This window comes from Anopheles arabiensis, chromosome 2, assembly GCF_016920715.1.
Source record: "Anopheles arabiensis isolate DONGOLA chromosome 2, AaraD3, whole genome shotgun sequence".
Classification (NCBI taxonomy): Eukaryota; Metazoa; Arthropoda; class Insecta; order Diptera; family Culicidae; genus Anopheles; species Anopheles arabiensis.
This window is the reverse complement of record NC_053517.1, coordinates 108,720,408-108,744,523: the sequence shown is the minus strand read 5'-3', so window position 1 is coordinate 108,744,523 and position 24,116 is coordinate 108,720,408. Positions and strand designations below refer to the sequence as shown.

Here is a 24,116-nt window from a genome sequence, read left to right as displayed (position 1 = left end):
GCATACAGTGCTCTACAAAAAATGACAAAAGGGAATTTGCAGAAAGTTACATATTTGTTGCAATGCAGTTTCTCTTTATAATTTATATTGAATGTTTGTGTTAACTACTTTTTAACTAACTACTCAGTAATTTATTTTTATTAAAAACGATTCCAATTCAACGATCTCTAATACTGAGAATATCACACTTACGCCACCGTTTACTTCAAATGAACACTATTAGAGATGATGAACGTACGAATGAATGAACGGATGAATCCGACGATCATCCGGACACCGCATCGAAGCAGCTCTTGGCGGCACCATCAGCCGTCTAGGCAAGATCACCGATTCACTAGCGCATTTCACGTCGAACCGTTCCCGTGGAAGCATGCGTGTGCTTCGTACCGCGTGAGACACTCGTTCGGTGTGTGTTCGTGTCCGTGTCTCTGTGTGTACGCGCGCGTGTTTGTGCCTGGTTTGGTCTGCTTTTCCGTGTTTGGCCGTTTCGGGTTTTCCCCCCTTAGGTGAGCAAGAAAGCGTGCACAAATCAAAAGCAAAATAAAAGTGTCCCAAAACAATCCCAACCTATTTTGTGACGGTGACGGCAGTGTGAGTGTGTGTGTGTAGGACGGGTTGTACGTGTACGGGCAAGTACGTGACTAGGAATCACAATTAGGCACAGGCCCGGTGAGAGATGAATTTAAGTTGCTTGCTGCTGGTAGTTTTTGATGCTACAGCAAAACGACCGATTGCCGGTTGTTGTTTGCGTACAGAATAGAAAGGATTTGCGTGTAGTTCCGGGAGTGCGCTGGCAACCATTTGTCTAACGGTTTTGCTGTTTTGAATGCACGTGCAGTTTGTGTTTCATTTGTTCTGTATTGCGAAAAGTGGCACTGAACGTGTGTGAAAATCGAGAAGCAAAAATCAAACCACCACGCACAAGCACACTAATTATTAAATGCGCAAAAAAGCAACGGCAGCAGCAGCAGCAGCAGCGTGACATTAGTGTGTGAATGCGCCGGGTCCGATCATCACTGTACGATCGTTTTGTATGCAAAAGGGCGGGGGAAGGGTGTACGGTGACGGTGTGTGTGTATCGATTAAAAGTGATTCAGCCGCAGCTACTAGCTGGACAGTTTTTAAGCCGTCCGTTTGCATGTCTAATGGTTTCCTGGATGCATTCTATGTTGTTTTTTCTCTCTCTTTCTCTATCTCACTCTGTCCCATTCTGTTCATACTCGTACACAGGTGCATGTGTGTTTGAGGTGTTAGAAGAGGTGTGTCCGTGTCGGTTTGAATAGCTGCTTGTGGCGACGGAGAGTCAGTGCCAGTTGTCGGCATTCGGATTGTGTTTGTGCGATCTGGGTGGCGGACAATTCCAGCTTGGGTGCAATTGGCTTTTGTCATCCGCACTTTTCGAGGGGGTTCTCCGTGTCTAACCTCAGCTAACCTCCGTGTCTAACCAGCATACCCTTGGAGTGGTAAGTGAAGACACACAAACATTGAATGGGAAAAGCGTCGCATGCGGGAAGTAAAATAGAATTTTAAATGATTTTTGACACATTTGTTTTTTGGCAAGCATTACAGGGTTTTCCTCATAGTTGTGGGACACTTCCTTGACTTTTTCCTATCGGAACTGAACTTCATATGATCTATATTGGTCTCTATGGTAATCTATTTTGAACAGGCTCCTTAGAAATTCTTATTGGATTTGTCCAACAAGATTGCTACGGAGTTCAATTCCCATTACATTAAGACCAATTCCGTTAAGAAAGAATTAAGGTAGCGTCCCACAGCTTCCTGAGAACCCCTAAAAACCCCTGTATCTAGGAACTCAATCTACAACCATGACTCATATTTAGGGGAAAAAGAACGCACACCTAAGCTCACGTTTGATTGAGCCTCAAAAGCTCAAAAGCTTGAAGTCATCTGTTCCACGATCCCTTCTTTGGCACAAACACACCTCAAACATCAAGCAATTAACATCCTGCGTTGACGGTTTCTCATTACCAAAATGATATCATCCCCCTCGAAAAAGAAGGGAGTTTTTGAAGTAGCACCAAACATGGGTAAACGCTGTAAAGCCATCCCTTAGGCGCGGCAAGTGACTCCAAAAACAGCGACAGAAATCATTATACCAGTCACAACATCGATCGCTTCAAAACCAATTTCCCTATTTTTCTCTTACTTCCCAGTGTTTGTGGAGTGTTTTAAATGATGGATCAATCTGTATTTGTCTCATCCAGCCTTGTTGTGGTGTTTGTCTTTTCTGCCATTATTTCTTTCACTTTCATGTTATTTCCGCAATGCTGAATTCAGACGCGCAGGCCAGCATCATCATTTTGAAGCAGTTTGTTATTGTGCACCACTCTTGATGATTGCGCCCCATTTGCGGGCCCCTTTCTCACTTCCTTCCTCCAAAAAAGCTGCCCAGCTAAAACTCGGAAGACGGAAAGAGAAAATCGCAGTTTTGGTTCGTATGTTGGAGTGAAACAATAATGACCATTGCCGTGTGTGCCTTTTCCTTCCGACGTTTTTATGCAAATCTAGCGACTTAAGAGGCACACAGATACACACACATACTTAACAAAAGACGCTACCGGTGCTGAATGATGCGGGTGCTTTTTGTGCGTTTGTTTGTTTATTTTGGCTGCCTCTGTGTGTGTGTGTGTGTGTGTGTGGCTGGGCGACACCTTGCCCACGGTACTGACAAAAAACGCACCTCGAAAAGCAAAAGGAAAGCCCCGGCAATGGCGCACTGAAGAAAGCCGCCCAACAAAACATGGGTATTTGTGACGGTTGTGTGCCGCTCATTTGTTTTCGCTTTCTTTGCAGAATATAAATGGTCGATAACGAAACGGTTCACCATTTGAATGTGCGACCATTTGGTTGTGACAAACGGCGTGAAGAGATTGGCGTTTGGCAGTGTAGTGCTGCAATATCAGTTGATCATGCTCTCCTATACACACACGCGCGCAAGATCGCACTGGGAGATTGAGTTTCCACCCCTTTTTATCGGTTCCGGTTGTATCACAACAGAGATAAAAAAAATGGATGATTTCATAAAACACACACACAAACCAAAAGGGTGAAAGTAAGCGAATATATGCCGCTCATAAATCACCCGCAGTGACGCTTCTGCCCCGTGATCATGACATACTACATATGTTATAGGCGTGCGATGTGAAGTGTTGGTTATTTTGGCCGAATTCTTTGCACGTTGCGGAAACAGCCTACAAACACAACCGTTTGGTTGGTTGTAAAATTTGAGGGAGAAATCAATCAAATCAACACCCGCTACAACATCCAGCAAACATGAAAGTCAACACGAACGGGGCAAATAGTACGGGTGGGTCGGCGTTATGTGTGGTGAGTCAGAGAGACAACGATCAAACACGGTACGATAGAATAAATATGACCGATAAGCTACACTATTGTACCGCTCGTTGGAATGTTTACATGTAAAACATGTAAAAAAAAAGATACGGATAAGCAAGCAAGAATATTTCGGAGAAAATTCATTTCCTACTCATCGCAAACATAGCTACAGTGTACAACAGGGTTTGTTGCAAGATAAAACTTCCGATACTCTGCCGCCCAGCTGATAGGGTCGTTTTTCCCCCATTTCGCTTCTTTTATTTCTATTCCAAAGCCCCAACACTTTTCTGTATACTGTGCGTGTGCTCTTTAACCGGTTTGTGTGCGTGTATGTGGGGTTGTTGGATTGGATAGAGTGAGAGGGAGAGAGGGAGAGAGAGAGAGTTGACCGTTGATCATTAGTTTGATTGTTTTTGATTGCAAAATTAGAAGCACATCTTGATAATAAAGCCGCACAGTACACGGAGTGGGAGTGAGTCTCCATGGAGATTTCAGACTCAATCGGTGGGATACAAAGTAGGCGAGATTTAGCTCAAAACACATTCAACAGAGCCAGTGTTCCAAACTCGTTCGTCAAAGTGATCGTCAAAAATGACATAAAATGGTGACTGTTTTTATCTTGCAAGATCATGTTGCAATATTGCACGCATTACTGATGAATATTATGTTGAAAATGGAGTAAAAAAAACAAGAATTTTAGCTAGACAAGTACAACAAACGTTCCTATTTGATCGAATTTGCTTTACTGGCTGATTGATTCAATGAAAAATGGGTGAAAAACTGAACACTGTAACGTTTTTATCGCGAGCAAAGCTTCTTGGATCCTGGTCACGGCACCAACGTGATTTTTGCTTTCTATAGAACTGAATCAATCTAACAAACTTGCATTTTTTTGCACCTTTCAATTCCCAAAAAGAACAATTTGCGCTATAGGTAATCAAACTAAAGCATCCCAAATTCCACGAACGATAAAATCGTTTGCTCATCTCACACGCTATCTTCCACAAAAAAACACGACCGTAAAAATCTGATCCGAGTTTTATTCTCTTTCCTGTCTGTCTGTGACTATCAAACCGCTATTCCCCTTCAGCAAAGGTTCCCCCTTCAGTTTGTGTGCGAGATTTTTTATTGCCAATATATACTGCTAAACGAACTATTTCCTATCGCCGTAACCACACAAAACGACAGCGGTTGGGGCATCTCTCTCCCTCCAAAAAAAGAAGGTTGCCCGCAAATCATCAGCCAAATGGGTTGTTTTTTTTTAATTCGTGGGTTACCGTTGATGGGATGTTATGGATTCTGTGTGTGTGTGTGTGTGTGTTTTTTTTGCATAATCCTCTTCTTCTCTGTTGCAATGGACTACAAACACACACACGTACACTCCCCGGTGATGCTACTAATGCTAAGGGTCAGATTGACCCTGAGACCCATGTTTGAGCGCGGGGGGGACCCCATGATAAGCAAAGCACACCGGATCGTGCCGCTGTTTCGTGTGAATGAGTGTTTTTTCGTTGCTGCTGCTGCCACTTTGCCTTGCCACTTCACTGTAAAACTGCAGCTTCGTATCGCAGCATGAAATTGGTTCCATCCGTCCTACACTGAGCTGGGGGCAGCCAGGGAGAGGATTATGGTAATGCACGGTTATCACACCAAATCATACCTGCCTGGATGGTGTGTGATCATCATAAATAAAAGAACAGAATACAAAAGCCTGTTTGTCGTCGGGCAAGCGCACACCCAAAGCAAGAACGATCGCGAATGCGCAGCTGCGATCAGGCTGGAGGAGGCTGCGAATCTGTTACTTCATTGTATTTTTTTGAGGTTCCAGATCCAGCGCAAAAAACACATCCCAGTCGGCGTCGACGTTGTGTTCATGCTGCTGTTGCGGCGGGCGCGCGCGCTCTCGTTCTGGCTTTGCGCGCATTCGCGCGAATGGATTGATTCGAGTAAATTGTTCTGAATTATTATGGTAATTGTCGCCTCATTGAGGTTTTCGCGTCTGGCAGCGGGCCAGAAATATAGATGTTTGGGGCCAGCTGCAGCGCCACAGGGGGCAGGGAAGGTCGGTCCCGCGTCGTGACGATGGTGAAATATGCCGTGCGCGCCGAAATCGTGCGTTTGCGCGGGATAGAACGCGATCGGCGTGTGTACAGTGCTGGACAAACGGTTAGCAGCACAGTTGTTGTTGTTGCGCTTGCCCTTTGCTCTTGCTGGTTGAGGTCTAGCAGGCGAACATTTCGGGCGAGTGTGTGCATGCGTTTTGTTTCGCTGTGTGTGTGTGTTGGTGTATAACAACACAAACAAACGATAGAAGTAATCGTCATCAGTAAGTAAAGTCTGGACGGACGGACGTGCCGCCCTTTGTGTTTGCTTTTAATTCGCGTTAGCATTTGGTTGAAGGGTGGAGGGGGGGAGGGGGGAGAAAGAGATTTGGGGGTGTGGGCAGTAGAAGTGAGTGTGATTAAAAAGAAACGAAACGTGATCGACAGACTGTTTTGTGTGTTGCAATAATACAGAGAGATTTGTAATGCGTTTTGTTTTGGCAGGGGCTGCTGCTGCGCTCTCTGTGGCAAGAGATTTTAATGGGGTCTTTTTTCTTTATGTTTGTGATTGTTGCTCATTATTTAATAATGAATATAACCATTCTTAGTATAAGTAACACATAAGATAAGCTGAAAATGGCTGATTTCATTGAAATTGGTCACTTCCCCGATAGAGATTCGATCAGTAGCTGAGGTTGGGCATTTGAATTTCTTGCCTTTGTCAATGTCACTAACAGAGCAGTACACGGGAGATGCAATTATAAGCCAATAAGAGGTGAATTGCGAATGGGTTACTGTAGAGTTGTTGTTTCCTATTCCTATTTAAACAAAATAACAACCAACGTTACACGAAAGAAGAAAAGGTTACCAATCGTGTGAAAATGGGATGAAATGGTGCGAATGATGGAGCTCTGGACATGGAGGTGGGAAGTCGTCTGCCCTTCTAACGTGCTGCTTCATCTGTTGCCGTCACGCGGTGGGTGTTAATGTTGCGGAAATTGGCCCTCTCGCAAGATCGGAAGCAGATGGCTCGTCCAGCAGGAGAGAAAGGGAAAGAGATAGTGGAATGCACTGGCTGGACACAATTTAGGTCACACCCGACCCCCGCCGCCTGCACGCCCTGCACAGCGTGTTAGACACAATCAAACAGTGTCGATCGTGAAGCGCGGTCATGCTTCTACACCTTTAAATGTAAAAGGTTGGCTTGCAGTTTATACTGCTTGAAAGGTACTTCCGCTCTCAGTAAGTTGTTTTAATGAAAGGTGGGCAGCAAATGCTGACCAAAAAAACAATACACTGCAGTAGCCCTGCAACGCTTCCACCTCTCTTTCACTCTCGCTCGTGTATCGATTGTTTACGCAAAAGGCGGGAGCAATAAATGCTCATCGATGATTAATTTCCGCATCGGAACGGCGTTACTTGCGCAACGGCGCATTATGTTGTGGCTGATTTTGGACATTCAGCTGCGGGCTGGCACAATGAAATCAAACATCAAATACATGCCAAATGTATCACCCCCAAAAAATCCCGTTGCTCGTGTCGAAAGCGCAAACCAGCGATTGCGCAATGCAGTTGCTGCCAACTTTAACTAACTAAACTAATGAAAACCTAAACACACGGGTAGAGTGAAAAACTTAATTCCACTGCACACAGAGTTTATGCTGGAAATGCTTGAAAAGAAAGGGCAAGAAAAGCACTGATTCATTGAAAATTAATCGTACCATCGATGATGCAGGGTATGCGCGAAAGGGAATGTGCTGATGTGGGAACCATTTTGCCCGTTTTTTTCATGGCGCCAAAGCGTTGGAAATTATTAATAGCCATCATCAGTCGCTTGATATACGCCGGTCGGCGGTCAGTTGGAGTGGAGAAAATTAATCTGCCCCTGCAATGACCAAGTGCCATGGCTTCACATTATGATGTAAAATGCCTCTGGTGGTTGCCCAGGCTGGATGAAAATGGGCAAATTATTAATGACAATTTGGCACGCAATTTTTCTGCCACATTTACTGTGTGGGGCCCATGTTTGACTTTCATGAGCGGGGCTGGGAAGATAAGTTTTCTTGCGTAATCCCGAAATGGTGGTGCGAAATGAGAACTCATTACTCTTTTTTTTCTCGGTCTCGGACTCGCTCCTCTCACAGTGATTTGAGGTGGCCTGATTTTTACTTTCATTCCCCCCAAAAAAAAGAAGGAGAAGAAGATGATCGTTTACGTCAACACGATCAACACGCATCGCCTTGGGAGAAGCAATGCACGGGATCATCGGGTAAATGTGTGAATCTTCACCATATTCTACTATCACTTTCGGATGGAGGAAAACATGGCATGGCTTTTCTCGTGCGAAAATGTGCTTCCCATACGAGCTAAAAGAGAGTGAGTGAGTGAGTGAGGGAAAACAAAAAACAAAATCCCTTCAACACGTCGATCAGCCGTTGCGTGGAAAGTAAAAACCTAAAAACAAACGATTACGTACTACGGTGCCACGCTTTACAACGCATCCACACGATCGATTCGATGAGATGAGCGCAACTGGAAAACATGCGCGCAAGAATTACGCATCCGTTGCGCCTCCGGTTGTGCGTCGCTCGTCGTTGCCGGTGCATTGTCGGTTGAAGCATTTATTTATTTATGTGCACTTGCGGAACGAAAAGCAGCCGAAGTCAAGGGTTTTGAAGACATCATAATCGTGCACGGTGGTGAAAAGAATTCCCACTGAAGTGAAAGAACGTGTCGAGCACCGATTGTTCCCATGCTCCTCCACTCTCGAGGTGGTGTAAATTCCTGCCACTGAAATTGATGTTATAAAATTCCCCAACCACAGAGGGAGAGCTGTGTGTCTTACGGCAACAACACGCTTCACACATCCACTTCACATTGGCACATTTTTGTTTCGTTTATTGAAATGGGATGCTTCCTTTTATGAGCGCAGATTTCCCATCCCGCCAAACCCGCTGGGAAAGTAGTAATTTATGAGATAATCGAGCTAAGGTTGCGTCGTTTTTTTTATGTACGGTCATCAGAGAGATTAAAGCGCAAGCGATCTATAAAAGTATTCAATTTGGTTTGATGGTCGCCTGTAGAGACCACCGCCTAAACGTTGGCGCTCTGTTAGAACGGGACAGGTGAGCTTTGACCTGGATTGCATCGTTACCCTGACAACGGTGCGTAGTGTGCGTAGAAGTTGAAGGGGTGGCAGTACAGATGATTACGTTTAATTTTCTCGTCACGTTGTGTTCTGTCGCTGACCGTTGTTTGTGCTCTTTCTAAAAACCAACATGCCAGGCCAGTGGAAATGTTTTCCCATGCTACACGCGCTGTGTGTTGTCCGAACGGTGTTGATTTTTCTTTCCTATGTGCGTGCGTGTGTGTTTGTGTGAAAACAACAGACGCTCCCCTGGCGTGAAAATGGCTTTTTAAACTCCCATGCTAATGCATGCATGGGAAGAGGGCTACTGGACATGGTGCATAGTTGAAGATAGAAGCCCTTTCGCTTCCCTTCTCCCGGGTTGGTCCGAATATTGGTGAACCTCTTCGGGCTTAGAGATCCCAATCGGTGAGTCTGGGTTTTATTACATTTTATTGTCTTTTCGTTCCAACCTTCCAACTCTGCTGAACGTAAAGTACGAATTTAATGATGTTATCACAGCCACAGAATCTCGGACCATGGAGTTGTTTCTCAAGCGCCTCGGAAGAAGCGCCCTGAACGAACGATCTAGCTGACCCAAATCGTAAAAGGTGAGAACTGGATCAACTGTCCAACTGTCGTGAACTGAAGCCCTTTTTGCGCCCCACCACCAGCTGAAACCGAAAACCTTTCGCTGCCCGCCCGATCGATCCCGAGGTTCTGCCGGCAAAAAGGGAAGACCTGTGGCTGGGGGGACGAAGCCGGAAAAGAGGCCAAACGGGCCAGCACATTTGCCCATTTGTGGTTTGCTAGTTGGTTCGCTACTTCTTCTTTGGTGTGTGTGTGTGTGTGTGTCCGTGTTTGGCTTTACTTGGTCATTGCGCGCATCCCGTGCCGGGCATTTCTTTGTACCTCTTTCTCAGGTGAGTGTGTGTAATGGAGACTTTGCGTCTAAGATGGCTTTGCGTTTGCACACCGGGGGAAATATCAATCGTGGAGGAAGTGAAGAAGAAGGAGGAGGAGGAGCATAGGAAATAGGGAAGAAAGCAAAGAAGGAATGTTTGTCTTTTTACTCCATTGTTGAGCTATAATCCTCATTGCTCGTAGCTCGTATTTGCTTGCTGGGGTCGTCTGCTGGAGAGAGGAAGGAAAAATGCGGAACAAACATGACCATCTTACTCGGAACCTTTTTCACCCGGTTCGTTTCATTGGGTGGGTGGGTGTTCGGTTGTGTAGGGTTAAGATGCTCCACTATGACATTTAACGATGATGGACGCGGTCGCCTGTAGGTGAAAAGTAGATAAAACGGAATGCTCTTTCACTTCGTTTTGGCCCGTAAACCGTTGCTTTTAGCTATTTTAATAATTCAGATGTTAAAGTCTGTAGTGCTACTGATAAAAGGGCAGCTAATTCCAGCACACCAAGATGCTCTTACTTATATAAATCATAAACAAAAACAGTAAAGCCTCTATATCCACTAATTCCTTTCGGGGTTATAAATTGAGATCATCTCAACCTGGCCCAGGTCTCTTCAACACCGCTCCAAGGTTACCTCGAGCAAGCTCTGGACACACTTGGGCTTAATTTGTGTACATCTTGTCTGTTAGCTGCGGCTCTTAATGTGCTCCACCGGTGTGGCGATGGGGTCTTATCAACGACACCGGTAATTGTGGCCAGTTTCCAGTTGGTAAAACGGTAGCAGAATACGATACAAGTAGCGGAAACTGTGTCAGGAGAAATGTTTGTCTTGTACGAGGGTGTGTGTGAGTGTGTGTTTGTGTGGGCAGATGGAACTGGCACGCGTTACGGTTACGGATCTATTGCTGGGGAAGTTAGTGACAGAAGCGATCGTCGGAATTGTTATTAACGAGTTTTAAATGTTGGGGTTTTTGCGCTCTCTTCCGAAAGTAATCATTGGAAACATATAATTTTTGGGCTGTTTCTACACAAAATAATACCCGACAGTCGATGTTGGTTGTGGTGCCAATGCACAAGGCCATTGGCATATGGGTCAGGTCAGTGTGTATGTGTACTACACGCTACAACGAGTGCAAATATGCATTTCCGTCGTTGGAATTTATGGTTATTGCCAAAGCAAAAAGGGCCACTCACTAACTAACTAGCACACACACACATATACAAACGGTGCAACATGGTGTGACCGGACACGGCCTAGCCGTCGGTGTTGGTTCCATTACATCACGAGATGACCCATTCTAGCCCTCTGACCGATGGAGAGCGCTCGGACGTGATGACATAATGCAGATTCTGTGCCGCACTAAACACCCTTCAATTAGAGCTGGAAAATGGTCTATAAATCCGTATGAATGAATCAGACAACGCTTGATTTTGATGGTAGTGGTAATTCTACAAAACATTCTCTAGATTGCGTTCTTAAATTGAAGTGCTTTTTGCAACATCACTACAGAATTAATCAAAAAAACAAGCTTGTGAAATTAATTACCCTCCTTCCGTTCAGATCAAAACGGTCCATCTAGCAGCAAGTCATCAAACTACTACTGGACGTCCCACAAGACCCGATTCTGTTCGCCTTTCCATTCCCGCTTCGGCCTTCGTTGATCAATCAATCTTCCATTTTGGCCTTCCGTAAGATCCATTCCCCCTTCCATTCGTCTGTACAAAAAAAACGGCGTGTCCCAAACCGTTGGGTGTCCCAAAATTGGTGCCTTTCCACTTCCTTTCGGTCCACCACCACCACTCAGGCACCACCCACGGTCACGCAATTGCACGAGCGCGCGTGATAAAGTAGATTATCTACACTTGTGGTCTTTGTCTTCTTCGTCTTCTAGATGCCAAGACATCGGTCAACGGCGCGCGAACGCGCGCGGTTCGTTCCGACAATCGTACATTTCTTGACGATCATTCGCTACGGATGGTGGAGCTTTCCAACGGGGTTCTTGTGTCCGGGCCTTTGACCGAACTGAGGCCGGTACACACACACACACAAACACACACTGTAACTGTATCTTTTTTGGGCAGGAAAACATGGAAGAAAGGGGTAGTTTAATTGTGTGAACTGGTGTTGCCACTCGGCCACTCTGCGTGGAAATGAAATGGCTTCTTTTGGTGTCGTGATACAAAGCTGTCCAGTTGAAGACATTCGCGCGTTATACGGCATTTACTTCAAAGCTCGCTTGTAATTGCGGAGCTGTACCGTTTTTAGCACTGATGAGGAGCATCAACAGCTTGCTTGCCAAAAAATGTAAATTTCTTTTCAGCCAGACATACCCATTTAAGAGAACCCGCCAGAGGGGGAACAACAGCAAATAATTTAAATTCTTTAAACGTTACCTGTTACTTGTTGGCTTAAGGTCATCCACACTTCTTGCTTGCTGGTTCGTGTTTGGGTTTTGGGTTTGAATGATGCTCACGCATGATCAACATTATGTAAAACACACGGCCGAGTTTAGAGACGATCATTTCCTGCATAATATTCTTTCATCCAAGTGTGCCGGGCTGTCGTTGTTGGTCCAGCACGAACGTAGAATGTTTTATTCATGCACGGAAAGCATTCCGTGGGTTACTAGATTGCTCCACATCATTTCCAGCCGTGGGAAACTGCTGCCGAAGGTGCGTTGTAGAACAAAATGTCCCCTATTGGGGTTCCGTTCCTTTGGTGGCAATCGGGCAATGAGAGATTGTAGTGCTTCCGTGGTGTAAAAATGTATTATTTCTGCGTAATGCAAAAATGAAATTCATTTCCCCCCGAAACGGGGTCAATATTAATCCCGACGTATCGAAAGCCCACACTGTGCCGATGAACAAAGCGCCTGAAATTATGCTAATTGAAAGCCTCGGTACAAATTGCATATCATCAAACGCAACGGCGCTGCGAATTACCATTTTAATGGCCGTTTTTCCACCCCTCCCCTTTCGATAAAGCTGTATTTGGTGATGTGTTGATTTTTTTTTATTTCTCTTCTTTTGCAATAACCGCTAATTTGTTGCGGGCATTTCTCCTTGATTGATCTTCTCACTCCCCCCTTCGTTGTGGGGCAGCCCTATAATTGCGCTAAGCATTTGGTGGAAAAGTGCAGCTTTTAATACCAGAAAAAAGGGCCAACAAACCATCTAACCCTTCTCTTCTGAAGTGAAATGGGGTGGGATGGACCTTTGTTTGCTACTCCTAAACCACAGCACCGCCAACACCAGCGGGAAGGCTCGTTTCACTTTCATCCGAAATCCCTTCCGAAACCGAAACCGAAACCGGCGACCACCCGGTTCGCGGTCAATTAGAAGTGGGTTGGTAACCCATCGCCATCCATCCTGCGATGGGAGCTATTGGGTCCGGCTAATTACTAATTACAAACGAGTGCTAATATGCGGCACGCATCGTGGTTGTTGCGGTGGCAACCACCGAACGCACGCTGCTTACCGGCCAACGTGTGTTTGGGTGAAGAAATGCACCCAGTTGGCTTCGCTCAGTTGGAAGAAGGCCAATGTTGTGTTGTGAAAGGGAGAAAGGGAAGAGGAGAGAGGAGCGGTACAGTTGAATTTGACGCAGTGAAGCAATTAGTGGTAAAGGGTGGTGGTGGTTTGTTGTTGCTGCGAAAGTAAATGAATGAGAAAGGTATTTAATCGAAGATCGGTTTCGGATTGTATCGACAGAAGAATAAAATGAGTGAAATAATTATACGGGAGTGTCGATCGATGGAGCAATGTGTTGAGTTAAATTTTCATCAAAAGTATGCTGAAGTACGATCGCAAGCCGATAGAGCAATGAATGTTTGATGATAACATGTTATTAACATTCCATTGCCTGGTGTCTTGTACAGTATGATTTTTAGATGGAATGTGATGTGATTGTTTGAATAGTAACATCGATAGAGTGGATGTCATGCACAACGACTGCCGTGTGTTCAAATCTAATCTCCAAAGGAGCTCAAAAAGCAGGCTCTGAAACTTTTTCTCTGTTCATTCAGCGCTTCAAACAAGCAACACTGGTGTGTGCAACACCGGAAATGAATTAAAATGGGCAGATTAAAATAAACGTTTGACAATTAATTAAACTAATGTTTCCAATCTCTCTAATCAGCTTTCGGTAACCGCCAGGGTAGCGTTTAGCATTTACCGAGGGGCCGCTGGGAGGGTAGGGTATCAATAACAATTATCATAAAAAAGAGGGGAAGCAGCAGATTCCCTTAGCCCCCCCCCATCACAACAAAAATCAATATTCAAAACGGAAGCGCGTTTTAACATAAGTCGAACTGTTAAGCCCCCCACGAGATGATGATATTTTATACACACAGCTAACAAAGCCTACGGGCCGATATTGGCCCTTTTTATTTAAGCCTACACCCAGCCTACCCAGACGGCGGTGCTGCATAATTGGGCGCTAATGTTGAGCCGCCCATTGTTGCTGAGCGAAAGCATCATAACTCATAAGTTGGGACTTGGGCTTTGCGCTTCCTTTACAAGAGAGGCAGAGAGAGACAAGCTTGACAATTGCGTTCGTTTGGTGTTTGGTGCGCCGTCTTTGTTCGCTTTTGTAAAAGAAGAAAGAAAGAAAGAAAGAAAGGAAAAAAAGCTTTCAAAAGGGTCCCACAGGAGAGTGCAGCTCGCCCCATCGGAGGTGGATGGAGAAAAAAGCGTTTTAAAACCTTTTTGTATCCGTTTTGTAGCGACTTTGTGTGACTTCCCATGGGGTTGGTTGCTTTCTGCTACCTGTACCACCCGTTCCCCCTTCTCTCCCCCAGTGTCTGCGGCTCATCAGTATCGTCGGTATGCAAATGACGGAACATAATGAACACATCCGCTACACACAACACAAAAAACCCTTCGCTCTCATTGTCGAGGAAGCACTTCAGTTGACAGTCAAGGGCTGTTCACGGTGAAATAGTTTGGGGAAATCAAATGTTGTACACCACACACACGCGCACACACCGGGATGGGGTCTGATTAAAGTAAATAATTTTGCTCTCCCAATCTCCCGCGGCTGGGACGCGAAATGTACCGCATTTGAATTGTGATTTATTGGACAACATCCTCCTATTGGTGCACGAGAATACGTTTAAATAAGCTTTGTTCTAGAATTCTGGGAAGGTGATGCTGGTGGTGGTGGATGAACACAGAATGGACATGCTTTTAACATTTCCCTTTTCATCATTGCTTTTGCAGAACGATGGGCAGTACGGGGTACACGTGCATAAGGCGGACGTTTTGTTCCTTCAACATTCTCATATGGGTATGTGTAGCATTAATTCTTGCGTTTCATAATATTTAATCGATATTTCCGATATTTTTCCAAACACAGCTCTGCGGTAGCGGATTCCTGGCGATAGGCGTTTGGCTCCACTTTGCCTTCCCCGGGTATGCCACGCTGCTGCCGGACCATGCCGTACTGAGTGCGGACTGTATGTTCATAACGATCGGTGTGATCAGCTTCGTGATCGCGTTCTTCGGTTGCTGCGGTTCTTGGTTCCAGTCACGATGCTTCCTGGTGATTGTAAGTAGTTAAACCCTTAAAAAAGGAGAATAAATTAGAATATTATTGTAACTCTCTCTCTCCCGTTGCAGTACTTTACGCTGGTTGTGCTACTGTTCCTCAGTGAGTTCCTGCTGGGTTCGCTGGCGTTTGTGTTCCGCGGAGGCATTGGCCGCATGCTAACCCAGGAGCTGAAGTACGGCATCGAGAAGCACTACAATGTGTCGGACCGGGGCGGATTCCTCACACCGTCGGTGGCATCGATTTGGGACAATCTTCAGGTGGATGTAAGTGTTGTGCGAAGTGCGATCTCCAATTTTTTAGCATCAAATGTATTCTTCAATGATCTTCTTCTTTCTCACTTCAGCTACAATGCTGTGGTGTTTCGTCGTACGAAGATTGGTACGACATCAGTGCGTGGCCGGGCGAGCGATGGGTACCACAGTCCTGCTGCCGTTCCCAGTACAACTCCCTGTTTTCGGAGGGTTCCGGCGATGAGCTAGCGAACGTTGACTGTCGGAAGTATGTCGGATTGGTGCGGAATGGCCTCCAACAGTGACTTAAGTAATGATTCCTTTCTGTTTCTAGAGCTGGCAATCCGGCCCTGCTGTGGGATAAGAGCTGTGGTCAGATTCTTCAGATGTGGTTCGTGCAGCGGCTTCATATAGTGGGAACGGTTGTACTGGTGATAGGCTTCCTTCAGGTAGGGATGGCAAACTTATTTCTTGGCAAGCTTTGATCGTATGCTCATTTTCCGCTTTTTATCATTCGCCAGCTATTTGGACTCATATCATCCATGCTGCTGTTCTGCACCGTCAAACACAAACGTTCCTCCAAAACGTACAAATCCTACTCACCCACCGTTGATACGACGCTCAACCGCAATGGCACCAGCGCGACCTACATGGACGACTGACTGTATGGCTGAGGGTGGGTTTCGGCTTCGCGGTGGACCACGTGTCGAACCTAGCTTCAGTAGCTTTTTTTTATTATTTAAACAAAATCGCATCACACTCGACTAGAAAAACAACAATACTCACGCTGGTGGTCCCTGGCGGGAGAGAGAGAGAGAGAGAGAGAGAGAGAGAGAGAGAGAGAGAGAGAGAGAGAGAGAGAGAGAGGGACATTGACAACATGTGGTTGTGAATGTGTACGTGCGTGCACGTGGAAGATGAAGGATGCACGTGTGATCCTTGACGCATATACAGGCCGGAGTTGCTGTGTGTGTATATGTGAAATGATTGTGCCAAAAAAGAAAACAAAACAACACAGACGACGACGAAAGCAAACTCACTAAACAAACACTCACGAAAATGGACGAACAAAAAAAAATGCTGAAGTAGAAGAGATAGGCGACCAAAATGGAGACCAATTATAGTTAGTAGAGGACAGTAGAGAAGGAAAAGCAACAAATCGTAGAGAACGGATGGTTTAGGATGGTGACTTGTAGTACGTAGAACGTAGAAATACTGCACAGTTTTATTTATACACTCCGAGTTTAGATTTAAGCGGCTCTATCCTTGGCCACCGTCATTCCGCGCTACTGCCGACTACCAAAACTACCAAAACTACCTTTCACAAGAACAAAACAAACGAAGGGGGAGGGGAAGGAAAGAAAGTAAAGGGTCAAGGGGGGACACACATTCTCGTATAACGACAGCCGTCATAGGGCATTGAATTGATAGAAGGAAAGAAACACATTCCAAAAACCGACTACTACTACTCTCCCCATCCACAGCATGATGGTAGAAGTTTAAGTATTTACAGAAACGAATAAATTAATTAAAAACGTGAAACCATACACGTGGTGTGCGTACCACGACTCTACTTCTTTTTCGCATCCTCAAGTCCGACCAGCACGGCACCGATCTGGTTGAGACGGTTCAGCACACTTTTGTTCAGGTTTGTGACTGCTCCCTTGGGGACTTTCTGTAAAAAAAAGCATTAGAGGGAAATTAGATTGTTTTATCCTGCTTCTACTTTTAGCAGAATCGGTGCGTTCCTTACCTCAACAATCGCGTTGAAAACGTTGGACAACTGCTCGACTATTCCGACGAAACCGCGGCGAATGGCTTCATCTTTGACGTCATTGCCGTAATAATCCTTGGGATGCGTTTGATCCACCAGCGCTGGGACCTGGAAGAAGGTAGATTGAGGTTAGATTTCCTTCTTAGTACATCACACCACTCTCCTCTTACATTGCCCTTGGTGACGAACTTCTTCTGCACGTTGTCCAGCTTGGTGAGGAAGGTTGAGTCAAAGTCCTCCTTCTCGAGCTTTGCTTCACGCATCGGCGGTTGCTCATTGGAGAGTAGTCCGTACACCTGAAAGTGTTTGTAAAACCGTATTCAGAAACATCGTAGTAGCCACAGTTCGCTCCGTTCTCGAGACGCTTACCTTGTTGTTGCCGACGTAGGTCACTGTATTGAGCAGCTCACGGTCAGCTTGGATTTTGGCCTCCGCATCACCGTCTGCGGGATGATCGGGCAGGGGCCGACATTGGAGCTGATTTACGACCGACAAGATGAAGATCACTGCACACACAGTGTGGTTTAGCCGACAAAGGACCATGTTGGAATTTACTTCCTTCAATGATTCGCTGCACAAATACTAAAAATCCGAACAGTAACGTCCACTAACCGTTTACTAAGCTGAAGTCGCTCCAATGAGACACTCTGTCTCTGATCTTGTCTGCTCAATCGAACTGAGACAACTAAAGCAGCCGATGGAGAGCACGTCCATCATCTCGTACCGCATTGTTGCTGTTGTTGTTGTGTACCCAAAATTTCCACCTCCTCCGATCGGTCTTCCAAAATCTTCACACAACAACACCCAAAAAAAAAAAACAAGCAGGCAGACCCACAAATATTAGCTAACGGAGCAAATTGAGCCGCGGAGAGCAGCAGTGCGTTCGACAGAGATGCCCAAGGCAGTAGCGGGGACTAAGGGGCTCGCGTGTCCGATTATCTAACGGCTGGAACGCAACACACTCAACGGTCGAATTTGTATGCGCATCGACAATATGCGCGACTGTGTAGCGAGGCGGGGATGGCTGCAGATGGTTGTTTGGGTTTTCCATCATCGCATTGTGCAGGCAGGGCCTGTTCATGATGATGATGATGATGATGATGGTGGCGATTTGCACGACGATGACCATGTGCCGGCTTTGTGCAATGTCGGAGTGGGAGTGAGTAAAGAGGGGCGTAGTGCATCTTTTTGGTGGCCTCGATTTGTGGCCGTCGCGTGAACGATGTGAGTCAGATGCAGTTTTTCAATGCTTGTGGGGTTTGTTTTCGTGTCATATATGGTGAACTTCGGTTGTTGGAAAGGCCAGAGTAGGTAAGCTTTTAGGTACAATTTATTGGACAGTTTCATATGTCATAGTTTTGGATGCTTCAAATCTAGCTGAAAACAAGTGACTTGGGGCTGTAACTACCCCAATATTAAATGATGGCAATTTGCATATCACGGTAATGGAAGGACGTGAAAGAAACCTAAACTAACAAACTATCTTTAAGCATCTTAAGACTACCTTGTATATACAACCTTTCCTTAGGCAAAAAAACAGTCCTCTTCGACCAGAAAACACTCCTCTGTTTTTAAAACACTACAATCCAACCAATGCCGCACCGACATCGTTCAGCTTATCGTTGGCCTGTTTCTGGAAGCCACCGAGCAGCTTCTTGGGCGCCTGCAAAACGTAACGTTTAAAGGCGAGTGCAAAAATCACAAAACCACATGTACCACACTTCTCCAATGTACACTTACCGCTATCACCGAGTTGATGAACATGTTCACCTTGGCGGTCGTTTCCACCAACGGTTTCGTGATGAAGTAAAACTGATCGCCCGTGTTACCATACTTGTCCGATTCTCGTATGTTATCAATGATGGGCTCAGCCTATGAACGGTTAGAATGGAGAAGCTTTAATTCCCACCACTTCCAGTTGGAATCTAGCTGGAACTTACATCGAAGAAGCTCTTCACTTTGTGCTGCAGATTGTCGTACTTGCTGTAGATGTTGGAAGGGAAGTTGTCCACCTCCTTACGGGCATTGTCCTGATCGGGCGGGTTGTCGTAAATTTCCAGTGCGGCCACCTATGGGGGATTCGTAGAGCTCAATTAACTTATGTAATGCAATTGAATTTCCACCACTTACATAGGTATTGCCCACTTTGGAGACCTGTTTCAACTGTTCGTCGTACTTTTTGTCCCGAAACTCGCCATCATCGTGGCCACCACCGTAGGGAGCTCCTCTAACAGCCAGGAACGCTCCAAGCAGCGATAAAACAGCACCTGATCGAACAATCATGTTTCTTTCTGCTAATTTCGCACTGTAAAACAAGGATATGTAGTAGACTTCACTAATCACAATGATAAGAACACTGCACTTTAATCACAAACAAATAAACAACAAACCTTTTCCTTCAATTGGTTACTGAAAGCGAACGTATCGGACTGACGGCACGGTTGAAACTGAAAGTGAACAGAACGCACCTACCACCTCCTGGCAAGCGGCACAGCGCGTCACCCATGGCACCGATCTGAGTAGCCGCCGATTTTTTTTCTATCTCTTCTTCTCCAATGCCTCTTTCTTTCTCCTTCGCTCACAACGTCTAGAAAAAGCATCGAGCCAGACCGGCTACAGGGGTACAGAAGATAAATAAAATTAATCCCTTCCCTGCAACTCGCTCGCTGAAGCTTACCCAGGAGGAGGCCGCGCATACTTAGCACTCGTTTTAAAGCGGTACAAGCGAATCGTTCACGACACACTTAGGATTGGCTTGCTTGTATTCTCTCCCTCTCGCTCTCTCTGTGTGTGAAGGGTGGGTTCGATTTTCGAAACTCCCTGCTGACCAAACGGCATGATGCCGGCTTTTGCGCGGTTTTGTTTTCTCAATAGCCCACAACAACAGGTGAACACATGAGATATACTTCGGGCGCCCACCCCCCTTCGGTGCTGCGTTCGCGTGTCGATTACTTAACCACGTTATGCAGTCGGTGGGCTTGATGTGGTGGGGCGGGTTGGAGCTTGACTGACTGACCGAACGATTTTTCGAAGTAGGTATTCACTCCCTTCCCGATTTTGTAAGGTTCGTCGCCTGCTTCGATGTGGAGCTGCCAGACGGCACATGCAGCAATTCCCGATCAACCCTTTGTGAGGTGGAGTGTTCTACAGGTAAACACCGATGATTTGCTTCAATATGCCTTCAAGGGTTATTGACTGTGTTCAACAAATATGTAGTATAAACGGATTGCACCCTACCCCACTGGAACTTTGTTGTGGATGCCTCCGTAGAGCTGTGTTAGCTGTTAGTGCATATTGCATTTGAAGTGGCTTTGTGGCTTTCAGAGCGTGACTTTCTACCAAAAACTCACCAAGCGCATCATTTCATCATTTGATTGTCCTTTTTCTACAGATAATTCCCTCTGGGAGTTTTCCCGAAATTAACCCTTCATTTCTATACTTGATTCCCATTGCATTCTCCAGGCAGTTTCTTCGGGTTTGACAGTGACAATCAAAATGATTGGGGTCGTGGTTAAGCGGTTAAGGAGCGGTGGACAGGCCGGGCCTGTTTCCGGTATCATTTCACAACCAGCCAACTCCCCACGCCGGCGTAACCTTGAATCCAATTTCAATCCGTCACGAACCGCGCCGTGCGAGCCTCAACCTTGAGTGAAAGTAGCTCAAGGCTGCGGGCGGAAGATATGCGAATGGGAAGCGAAAGTGGACGGGCGAGAAATGATTGCTCCGGGGGTTGGAATTGTGTAAACTTAAGGATTGAAGCTTATGAGGATGACTTTGATTTTTTTATGTTTAAACATGTTTACTTTACAACGGAATTGAATTTTTCTTTTGAAATTCAATCGTTACAATCAGCTTCAATTTACTTCCTGATTAGAACAACAAATCTCATTCGTTGAATTGCCATGCCAATTTCGCCATCGATTTTGTCCCTTTTTTATGATGTTCTAGAACAATAATATCCCTCTCCCTCCCCGGAGGGATGTTTATTTTGATGAATGAATGAACGAACGCCCAAATCGGATCTCGAAAACCAATATCCGGTTGCGAGGTTCGACTCGGCTCGGCGGGACACACTTCCTGCGACGCATTTGTCCGTGCCAGTCGACCTTCTGTGCTGGTCTTCCGTACCTGTTGATTGAATGTAGCAGGTTCCCGGGCAAACATTGGACCCTGGACCTACATGGTGGTGGTGGAATCCGGCCGGGACTTCCGGCCGGTTACCGTAGAGCGCCAATCTTTGGGTGAGGGTGGACTATTTCGGACGCTGTGTGCTGTAAATAGCGGGGACGTCTTTGGACGTCGTGGTTTCGGTTCGGGCAAGTGTTTATTGATTTCGTTGTATCCTTTTTTCCCCTTTTTTCTACCGACTCGTTGTGTCTTTAAATACATTTTTGAAAATGTATTACAAAGATGTGGGCAGATGTAATCAAAGTACATCTCTCTCTTCATTCGAAGAAGCATGACAGATGTCCAAACTGGTTTTTTCTTCTTTCGAATTGAATCACGATTCCGGTCACGGGTTGAGCATTGTAAAGTGCGCGTTGTTCACGTTGCCATGCCTTAAGTACACCGATGAGACCTATCAATTGCAAGTCCTGCTCCTCCCTGTCGCCTCCCCGGCCTTACAAAGGGTTGAGGGCAAAATGGGGGGAAAAAGAAATATAATTCGTAGCACGCGAAAAGATGTGGGGTCGAACGGGAGTGAAAAAACCGCGGCATAGAAGCAGCCGTGTCGCGTGCCCCGGCTCTCGGGTACAGGGAAACGTGTACACAAACGCGATTTAGCCACACAGAGCGCCCGTAGTAGGGTAGTTCGTGGAAGAAGAGGATGTTGTAGAAGGATGAAGCTGATTTATTTCGATTGTGATTTCTTTTTCTTTCGGGGAAGACTTTTCTGCGAAGTTTCAACGTGAGGTGAAATTTATTACACCCATCTCATACCCAGCGCAAGCAGGTGCAAATGTGACGACACACACACTCACACACAAAGCGGTTAAACATCTCGGGATTAATCAAACAGCATAGTGTGAAGGCTAACGAACCCCCCTCCCTGCCCGGTACTGAATCACTGCGTAGATCCTGATTTTGCTCGTGTTGTACCGTCTGTGTCTGTGTGACAATGATCTCACGCAGGACATGTGACGCCATCACTCATGTGACGCCGTGTGCTCGGGCTAGCGCGCACGTGCTAGAGCTACCGTTGACGTCGGCAACCTTTAATGGAACTGGGTGACGAACACAGTGCCGTGCACTGACAGCGTATCCAAAATTACACTATCAATGACGTTACCGACGCTATCACACGCGTGCTATATGTGTGTGTGTGTGTTTGGTTCCGGGCACGTTTTCCGGTATGTTTTTGCTTGTGGCCGTTGTCGACTGTTGGGACTGTTTTGGAAGTGGAACTTAATTAAAAGTTGTGCCACTAGGAACTCACACAGTGGCGTTGTTTGGCCGTTTTCGATCGACGAATTAATTAGAAGTGAAGTTTGATGACGAAAAGGTTCTAGTGAGAGAGAAAAACACTTGCTGAATCAAGAAAAGTCTATGGAATGACAGAGTAGTGGTGCAAATTGCATATATTTAGGCGTTACGCTATGAGCTCCTCGATGGTGCGATCGTGCAAACATCATTTTGCATATCTTTAGGCGCTTTGGACGACCATGTACGAATAGAAACAAAACGACGCCAATGTACGAAGTAAATTAATGTTTTTTCGATTACTTAACATCTTTTTGATGCATTCATCCTTATGTGAGTTGATTTATTTGTCATAAAATTCGAATAATGTGCTTTAGTAAAAAGATTAATTATTCAGAACTCCCTCCTATATTGCAAGCGCTGTCATCAAAATTTCAATTGTAAGGATATTTTGCCATCGTCTTCGAGAACAGGTCTCCCATCAGTGTGCTGCGGAAGAAATTAAAAACATAACCATTAAACCTTCTCCAAGCACGTTCCCGAATTCACGTTTGTCTTACGTTCCCTGCGGCATAAAGTAGCCCATCTTGAACCCGGCTGGCCACGAGCTGACGGCACGCGACGTAGGACACACGTACGGATTGTACACCGCCTTAAAGTCGAACCAGAACGCCGCATTGTAAAAGATCGGACACAGCTCGTGCGATGTTTTCAGCCCGGCAGCGAACTGCACCCAACCGCAGTAGCCCATGATCCAGTCCTTGTGGCAGTCGCGCCGAGTCGTCCCAATATCGCTGCTCGTGTGTATACACTGCACCTCGGTGGCCGAATCCGTTACGCGCAGTGCCGTGTACGTGTCGTTCTTGTCGAAAGCAATACCCACCGGATCGCAAGCTGAATGGGCAAGATGAAAGGATGAAAAAGTGGCAACTCTTTGCTGTAACCGCGTTTGCGTTTGCATCACCAACTCACCATCAATGCGACCCAGCTTTTGGGGGGCAAGATTGCGCCCGGCCTGGAACGCGACATGCGCTCCAAGACTGAACCCGTACACCATCCCGCTAGCCGGCGCAATGCCAAACGTAAACAGCTGGCGCAGCTTCTTCTCGAGCGTCCGTGCGATCGGTTCCATCAGTTTGGCGACGGTAAAGTAATCGTTCCCATCGGCAATGACACTGTAGTCCAGGCAGAGAATGCACCCCTTCCGGTGGATGATGAAGTTGTTGAGCGTGTCCCGCACCCACTGGGTGTTGCTGCAGCCCTCCGTCCAGCCGTGCACCACGACCACAAACGGTTCCGCCGGCTTACACCCGAACGTGGCAAAGTTCGTCTCGGCGGTGGTTTGCTGCGCGAACTTGCTTTGCGTCCTGCAACAAAAAAAAAACCGACTCTGCAACCGTGAACCATTTCGGGAGCAATCGAACAAAACTGCACTCACCAATCGTAGATGAGGAAGGAGATGTCCGCATCGAAATTATAATTGGTCGTTCCCCAAGCGGAAGCGTAATGTACACCGAACACGAGCACCGGCACCAACCACACGCTGCTCACCATGGTAACGGGTGTCGGGGGTTTCAGTAAGCTCGCGTAGTGCACTAATGGAATGGAGATTGTAGGTTGCTATGGATTTGTTAAAACTGAATAGAGGAACGTAATTGAAATGTAATTTTACACTGGGAACACAGAAATCGGT

At 46.1% G+C, this 24,116-nt stretch overlaps 4 protein-coding genes across 6 annotated transcripts; 1 reads left to right on the top strand and 3 right to left on the bottom strand.

Moving 5' to 3' along the window:
• Positions 1 to 332: 332 nt before the first annotated feature.
• On the top strand, positions 333 to 16,775 carry LOC120894702 (tetraspanin-9). Of its 2 annotated transcripts, XM_040297457.1 has the most exons (8): positions 334 to 506; positions 1,231 to 1,463; positions 14,668 to 14,734; positions 14,804 to 14,995; positions 15,067 to 15,261; positions 15,342 to 15,496; positions 15,563 to 15,677; positions 15,750 to 16,775. In XM_040297457.1, exons 3-8 carry the CDS (start codon positions 14,672 to 14,674, stop codon positions 15,888 to 15,890), a joined length of 861 nt encoding a protein of 286 aa, XP_040153391.1. In that variant the 5' UTR covers positions 334 to 506; positions 1,231 to 1,463; positions 14,668 to 14,671; the 3' UTR covers positions 15,891 to 16,775. The 2 variants fall into 2 exon arrangements, with proteins under 2 accessions (XP_040153392.1, XP_040153391.1); XM_040297458.1 differs by lacking the exon at positions 1,231 to 1,463 and having other exon boundaries at positions 333 to 506.
• LOC120894703 lies at positions 16,769 to 18,218 on the bottom strand. The gene is made up of 4 exons (XM_040297459.1): positions 17,372 to 18,218; positions 17,173 to 17,298; positions 16,982 to 17,110; positions 16,769 to 16,903 (listed from the first exon to the last, which is right to left on the bottom strand). The coding sequence occupies exons 1-4, from the start codon at positions 17,543 to 17,545 to the stop codon at positions 16,799 to 16,801; spliced, it is 534 nt and encodes a 177-aa protein (XP_040153393.1). The 5' UTR covers positions 17,546 to 18,218; the 3' UTR covers positions 16,769 to 16,798.
• A 96-nt stretch (positions 18,219 to 18,314) lies between these two features.
• LOC120894705 lies at positions 18,315 to 20,002 on the bottom strand. Of its 2 annotated transcripts, none has more exons than XM_040297461.1 (6): positions 19,680 to 20,002; positions 19,393 to 19,615; positions 19,133 to 19,337; positions 18,943 to 19,071; positions 18,743 to 18,874; positions 18,315 to 18,665 (listed from the first exon to the last, which is right to left on the bottom strand). In XM_040297461.1, exons 3-6 carry the CDS (start codon positions 19,283 to 19,285, stop codon positions 18,582 to 18,584), a joined length of 498 nt encoding a protein of 165 aa, XP_040153395.1. In that variant the 5' UTR covers positions 19,286 to 19,337; positions 19,393 to 19,615; positions 19,680 to 20,002; the 3' UTR covers positions 18,315 to 18,581. The 2 variants fall into 2 exon arrangements, with proteins under 2 accessions (XP_040153395.1, XP_040153394.1); XM_040297460.1 differs by having other exon boundaries at positions 19,133 to 19,307; positions 19,680 to 20,000.
• A 2,732-nt stretch (positions 20,003 to 22,734) lies between these two features.
• On the bottom strand, positions 22,735 to 24,068 carry LOC120895529. Its single transcript, XM_040298994.1, has 4 exons — positions 23,862 to 24,068; positions 23,396 to 23,790; positions 22,984 to 23,317; positions 22,735 to 22,912 (listed from the first exon to the last, which is right to left on the bottom strand). Exons 1-4 carry the CDS (start codon positions 23,975 to 23,977, stop codon positions 22,858 to 22,860), a joined length of 900 nt encoding a protein of 299 aa, XP_040154928.1. The 5' UTR covers positions 23,978 to 24,068; the 3' UTR covers positions 22,735 to 22,857.
• Positions 24,069 to 24,116: the final 48 nt, after the last annotated feature.

Excerpts from the sequence above, each read along its gene's own strand:
- LOC120895529 (XM_040298994.1), bottom strand. The coding sequence starts at position 23,977 with ATGGTGAGCAGCGTGTGGTTGGTGCCGGTGCTCGTGTTCGGTGTACAT. Across the intron at positions 23,318-23,395 it reads AAAGCTGGGTCGCATTGATG|CTTGCGATCCGGTGGGTATT; the intron begins GTGAGTTGGTGA and ends TTGCCCATTCAG. Across the intron at positions 22,913-22,983 it reads TACTTTATGCCGCAGGGAAC|CACACTGATGGGAGACCTGT; the intron begins GTAAGACAAACG and ends TTTCTTCCGCAG.
- LOC120894702 (XM_040297458.1), top strand. The coding sequence starts at position 14,672 with ATGGGCAGTACGGGGTACACGTGCATAAGGCGGACGTTTTGTTCCTTC. Across the intron at positions 15,497-15,562 it reads GCGAACGTTGACTGTCGGAA|AGCTGGCAATCCGGCCCTGC; the intron begins GTATGTCGGATT and ends TTCTGTTTCTAG. Across the intron at positions 15,678-15,749 it reads TGGTGATAGGCTTCCTTCAG|CTATTTGGACTCATATCATC; the intron begins GTAGGGATGGCA and ends ATCATTCGCCAG.
- LOC120894705 (XM_040297461.1), bottom strand. The coding sequence starts at position 19,285 with ATGATTGTTCGATCAGGTGCTGTTTTATCGCTGCTTGGAGCGTTCCTG. Across the intron at positions 18,875-18,942 it reads AAGTGAAGAGCTTCTTCGAT|GCTGAGCCCATCATTGATAA; the intron begins GTAAGTTCCAGC and ends AACCGTTCATAG. Across the intron at positions 18,666-18,742 it reads TCATCAACTCGGTGATAGCG|GCGCCCAAGAAGCTGCTCGG; the intron begins GTAAGTGTACAT and ends TACGTTTTGCAG.
- LOC120894703 (XM_040297459.1), bottom strand. The coding sequence starts at position 17,545 with ATGGTCCTTTGTCGGCTAAACCACACTGTGTGTGCAGTGATCTTCATC. Across the intron at positions 17,299-17,371 it reads CCTACGTCGGCAACAACAAG|GTGTACGGACTACTCTCCAA; the intron begins GTAAGCGTCTCG and ends AAACACTTTCAG. Across the intron at positions 16,904-16,981 it reads TTTTCAACGCGATTGTTGAG|AAAGTCCCCAAGGGAGCAGT; the intron begins GTAAGGAACGCA and ends TTTTTTTTACAG.